Genomic DNA, 5,988 nt, shown 5'->3' on the forward strand with positions numbered 1-5,988 from the left:
TAAAATATAAATACTACCTTGGAATCTAAAGAAATTTATAAAGTATAAATACTACCTTGGAATCAAGTAGCAGAATATTGAATCCTTTGAATAATTGGCCATCTTTAGAACCTCTCCACTCTCTGATAACTCGAACTTTTACTTTCCAGTCGGTTCTTCCTGAGTGAACATTTCTAAGGAAATCAGAAGTAGTTTTTGACATGGTATTTCTGCTTTCTCTGTAATTTGTGTTTGGTTCCACATACAACTGTGTTGATAGGTAGTAGAATTTTAGATCTGTATTAAATTTAGTGGTTGGATCTTATAAATGAGAGTGCGAAGTTTGGTTCCACCTTTGAATGTTCTTTACTTGTTTGTTGAAATATAGTTAGTGAAGAGGATCAAAAAATTAATGCAGTACTGGTTTCATAGTACATTAGTAATAGGCAATGTCATAAATAGAAGTACGCAAGACAATCCGGGATGGGATACACAATGTGCTGGGTGTAATAATACAACAAAAATAAATTCTTCAAGTTTGCATGCTTAAAATTTTTGGGCTCCTTTCGTACGTTGTTTAAGGTCATCATCCCCAGAAGCTTGACATCCCAATAGATATTTAAACCTGTCCATTGTTAGTTAAAATTATTAGTTCAACTGAAGAATATTATAGTAAGAATGTGTTTAGTACCTACAATGACTCACCTTCTCCTTCTTAATATTGCGGACCCTTGGCTGCTTAACAACAGGTTCTTCAGATTTGTCCAAACTCACATTCAACCGAGGTCTAGTTTTACCACTGCCATAGGTGGCGAGAGGTGTATCTACCTTCGGTTCAGTTTGCTCAACATGTGTCTGCTCGTAACATGCAAAAAACTTTTACTACTTACATTGATTAATATATAATCAGTGATAGAAATAAACTTACATCAGGGATCTCAGTTGGGACTTCATTGTCTCTGGTGCTTTTCAATGGTGTAACATTCCCAGAAAAATCCATTGCTTGAGACTTGTCCAAGTTATCAGTAAACCTTGGTTTAGTCTTGTTGGTGGAATTGCCAGTGAGAGGAGTATCTACCTTCGATTTAGTCTGTTGAACATGTGTATGTTCGAAACATACTCCATCATTTATTACTAAAGTAAATTATAAATTTAGATAAGGATACACTTACGTCAATGATTTCAGTTGGAACTTCATTGTTTGTTGTGTTCTTCAATGGTGAATGATTCCCAGACATATCCATTGGTTCGGATACCTGCACTGCTTTGTACACATTAGAGCCTTCTTTCACATTTTCCTTGGTAAGTAGGAGTGTAAAATTGTAGAGCTTTTTCTGGGGGAATTTAAGCATGGCTGGGAACTTTTGATCATCTCCTGCCTATAATTTAAATACCCAAAATAAGTCCATAATACAATTAATAATCAAATAAATAGTTCAAGAGAAGTATCATAGACAAACCTCATCTAGTTCAGCCTCCACCTCGTAAATTTCTTTCCCGGTCAAACGGACAATTTCATCATTTGGCCAGACCACAGGAATGATTCCAGTTTCATCCGAACACAGTGTGTAAAGTTGGAACCTAACTCCAAAATATATTAGTACGATTTCTTTAAAATAATTACTTATTAGTTTCCAAGGTTTACCTTTTATCCGGGTATGGAATAATGCGACCACAGCTGCTGCATTTGTATGTTCCATCTTCTAAAAGGATCTGGATGTCGCATTGTGTGCAGAAGCAGATGTACCAACTCATTTTCTCATCAACTTTCTTCACTAACATTTGGCAAACAACTTTCTTCTGAAGATGATATGGGTAATGTTAAATTCATAATTTACTGCAAATACTTAATATAAATGAATCGAAAGTGTTGCTGTTTGTTATACCTCAATATAAGCTTCAGTCAGCTTCTTCAATTCATTAATTTTAAGAGTTTGCAAAACCTCTTCTTTCTCATCCTCTTGGGGCAACACATAGAAACCTGGTTCAGCTTGCCTGATAACAATATACTTTTAAGTATCCTATATGATCTTCAATACGTATGTTGGTACTACAAAAAACAATTAGTTACTTGCCTTTTCTTGAGTTTTTCTACACTGGGGTGTTTAGGTTTGAAGTAAAAACGTGTCGCTGGGAAATTAGTAAGATACAACTGATCTGGAGTGGGAAATAATTATTATCCAAGAGAGTATTAAACAAATTATTGACATAGTTTAAAAATGTTACCTTTGTACACACTGACTTTGGCACTTGTTATCACAATAATCTCTGGATCTATTAATGCTCTGGCTCTTTCGTACAGAAAATCATCACCAAACTCATTGAAAAAGGTCACATTCATTGAAGTCCTATTACACAGGTGACAACATATCAGTACATGGAATGTGCGTTAAATGTTTATATGCATGTGTAATAATGAACTTGAAGACAAAATATGTACACACTTTCCGTCTGTGATTGTGAACAGAACGTGTGATTTCTCCACTTCATCTTTCATGTACACTGCCCTGTCCTGAACAGATGTTATAACTCCTATTACATCTGCATATCACACAACATTGGCCCCATTAAAAAACACAAACATTTGCCTATGTCCACACATGTGGGCTGGTAGTGTACCTGTCAGGAACCTGTTGTCTGTTAACATTCCTATCATAGAAGACAATGGGAATAAATCGAAGCTGTGGTCTGGTATCTTCAGTCCAGGACCATCATATTTTTCAATTATGGTATCAGCAGAAAAATATATATGCTTCTCATTTCTTATGGCACGTTGAGGTTCATCGCCATTATAAAATTTCACTTTAAAATTTTGGACATTATAAATTTGTCCTTCTTTCAATTCCTCCTTCAGATCTTTACCAATCTCAGGGCTGATATAGGCATGGATTCTTTCACTCTAAATCATGCATAATGTCAAAGTAATTAGTGAAATCTTGAGACTCTAACAAACTCTAGTATAAAAAGTATTAAACGTAAAGCTTACGGAGTCATCGAAAAAAACTATATTCAAGCCTTTGAATTCACCCGTTTTTCGATTAACTACCCTCCAAACAGTATGTGCTTTCACTCTTATCAGCCATTCATCCGTACAATCATTTAAGCTCGATAACATGTCATACTTGTTGAAAGGCATCTTAACGTACTATATCAAAACAGATCTACAAAAAAAAGAGTTTGGTTTAGTAAACTTGTATTGTTAAATAACAAATCTGTAAGGCAGCAAAAGTTAAGAGATACCTCAGGTCTGGAGAAATGAATGTAGTTGGCAGTGGCTTACCCTAAAAAGACAATGGAAAGAGATATTAGATCTAGTCAATACTTTTTTTGTGGTCCTCATACAACACCAATAATTGTACTTGTATGTTACTTTCTTATCTGTTTAAAGTCATAAAGTAATATAGAGTAACAATTCATGATATATTGGTTTGTTTTTTTTTACCTGGTTTGTATTTAAGACTAAACTCAAATTTAATCATTGGTTCGACATATTGAATCTTTAAAAAATAATACTGTAATATTTGAACTAAACAATCATTAACACAAAATGAAAGGAATATTAACTACATGTTAAAGATTCAATTTTTTAAAGTGCTGTAACCCAATTACCAAGGTAGAATAACATATTACTCTTCCAGCTGTTTTAATGCATGTGTAATATTCCAACTAAATAGCAAAAGGAGATGCCATTTCATAGCTTAAAAAGTTACACATCTGGATGTTCATTCAGCAGTTAGTACACAGACTGCAGAAAATGTAGTTCAAAAATACAAAGTAAGCTTGAAGGTAACAACAATGACTCTACCAACAACATAGCTAAATGACTGGTAAATTGTAGAAAATCTGCCGGTAAACAACATTGGCAATGATGTTGGTAGTGTTACCCTCTTCATCGTTTATGAATAGCTTCAGACCTTGTGGAGAAGTGACGCGACTAATAGCTACATATAATTGGCCATGGGTGAAGACTGGTTTAGGTAGGAACAAAGCAACTTTCTCCAGAGACTGCCCTTGTGATTTGTTGATGGTCATTGCATAACAGATTTGCAGTGGCATTTGCTTTCTACATAATCGAAAGGGCAAACGGGTTTCAGATGGAGATAATTCCATCCTAGGGATGAAATGCTTTGTTCCCTTGTAAGACCCCGATATGACTTCACATTGCACACAATGTTTAAGACACTTGGTCACCATCATTCGGGTTCCATTACATAAACCAAGTGTTTGATTTAAGTTGCGCATAAGCATAACGACAGTGCCAACTTTTAGTTTCAGTTCGTGAAGAGGCAAACCTGGAACGTTTAATGAGTTCATGTACTCGGGTGGAAATGACTGCATCTGGTCTCTTTCACTACCTGGAAAATCCTCGGCAGAATCGACACTATAATATGAATGCATTTCTCCAGGAATCTTTTCCACTATGAGCGTATTCACATGTCCAACAATCTGGTTAGTTGGCGTCAATATTGCACGCTCACTTAAGTATTCTGGATCCTTGAAATTCTTCAAAAAATCAGGGAATGTACTATCAATCATCTCATCAACACTGTTTGAATTTTCAAGGTTGCAAAAGTGTTCTGGAATGCTGATGTCATCATCATGATATTCTCTGTCACCAGCAGTTGGAGGCTTAATCTTACCATCGCCAACATCCAGAACCCACTTGGCAAAATCTCTTAAATTTTGAACCTCTTCCTCGTTAGTGCCTTTGTTCAGACGCATGTTCTGATATAATTTGAAAACTGTAGCAATCTTCCAGAGCTTTGAACGTGTGATGCAAGAAGAAACAATTTCACCCTCTGAACCCCTAGGAATGACAGGAAGTATTTGTCGGAAGTCACCCCCGAGGACAACAGTAATTCCTCCAAATGGGAGGTGGAAGCGGTTAGGATCTACAGCTTTCATTATATCACGTAGAGATCGATCAAGACACTCAAAAGAATACCGATGTTGCATTGGTGCTTCGTCCCATATGATCAAACTTGTACGCTTAATTAGTTCTGCAATATCAGATTGATGTGATATTGAACACATGGAATGATCATCAAGGACAATAGGTATTTTGAACCTTGAATGGGCGGTACGGCCCCCAGGCATAAGTGTTGCAGCAATTCCGGAAGAAGCAACTGGGATAACAATTTTTCGTTCAGATCTTAACTTACTTATCAGTGTCCTCCATAAGTACGTCTTCCCGCAACCCCCGCTTCCGTAAACAAAGAACACTCCGCCTTCATTTTTTTCAACAGACTCCATGACAGATTTGTACACAGACAGCTGCTCTGGGTTACAATTGGCAATCAGCTCTTCATATTGTTTCTCCATTTCAGATTGATCATATCTTGTTTCCTCTATTATTAAATTATTGGCACTGAAGTCCAAATAACTTGAGGGAGGTTGAGGCAACTGGTTAAAATCTTTCAGTGACTTCCCAATAGATTTAAGCAATTTATGGATCTCTGCATATTTCAGATATGATGTGTTATTAGTCAATAAATTGTGGAGTCATGTAATGGCAGTGTGTACTGAATAATTTGCAAGGGCTTTAAAAGAAATTACCTGCAAGAGCGAAAAATTCTTGTTGCTTCTCATTCAGAATAAGTTGTGGGTTCCCAGTGACTCTGCGTTGCTGCAATAGCATGTCATCAGACATCTCCTTCCAGAAACTCTTCCACAAAATATTAAGGTCACTCACTTTGCAGTTCACCATTATGTGAACAAACAGTTGACGAATCTGGGGAGGGAAACCGCAAGCTGAACATTGTTGTAGTACTTCATGCCATTCCTTATCACTGTCTAACAGACCATACTCTTGACATGCCTCGTGAAAAGTTGCAAAAAGCTTACCCTTTACTGTCCTAAGACACTCAAAAGAAGTCGGTCCACGGACCTTTGAAAGCAATAGACGTAGATACCATAGTTCACCTGCACTGTGATGAGTGTAGGTGATAAGTGGTATTTATACACACTTATAGGCCTTCATTTCCACTTAAATTGGTTGGTTGTACTTAA

The 5,988-nt window shown here is 36.5% G+C and overlaps 1 protein-coding gene across 1 annotated transcript; it reads right to left on the reverse strand.

Moving 5' to 3' along the window:
- Window positions 1-3,795: 3,795 nt before the first annotated feature.
- LOC108194922 (uncharacterized) lies at window positions 3,796-5,686 on the reverse strand. Its single transcript, XM_017361858.2, has 2 exons — window positions 5,536-5,686; window positions 3,796-5,435 (listed from the first exon to the last, which is right to left on the reverse strand). Exons 1-2 carry the CDS (start codon window positions 5,684-5,686, stop codon window positions 3,796-3,798), a joined length of 1,791 nt encoding a protein of 596 aa, XP_017217347.2.
- Window positions 5,687-5,988: the final 302 nt, after the last annotated feature.

The sequence above is a fragment of the Daucus carota genome, chromosome 7 (genome assembly GCF_001625215.2).
Source record: "Daucus carota subsp. sativus chromosome 7, DH1 v3.0, whole genome shotgun sequence".
In the NCBI taxonomy this organism is placed as follows: domain Eukaryota; kingdom Viridiplantae; phylum Streptophyta; class Magnoliopsida; order Apiales; family Apiaceae; genus Daucus; species Daucus carota.

Bases quoted from the DNA above. Each gene is read 5' to 3' on its own strand.
- LOC108194922 (XM_017361858.2), bottom strand. From the start codon at position 5,686: ATGGTGAACTGCAAAGTGAGTGACCTTAATATTTTGTGGAAGAGTTTC. The intron at 5,436-5,535 runs GTAATTTCTTTT...TGAAATATGCAG, and splicing joins AGAATTTTTCGCTCTTGCAG to AGATCCATAAATTGCTTAAA.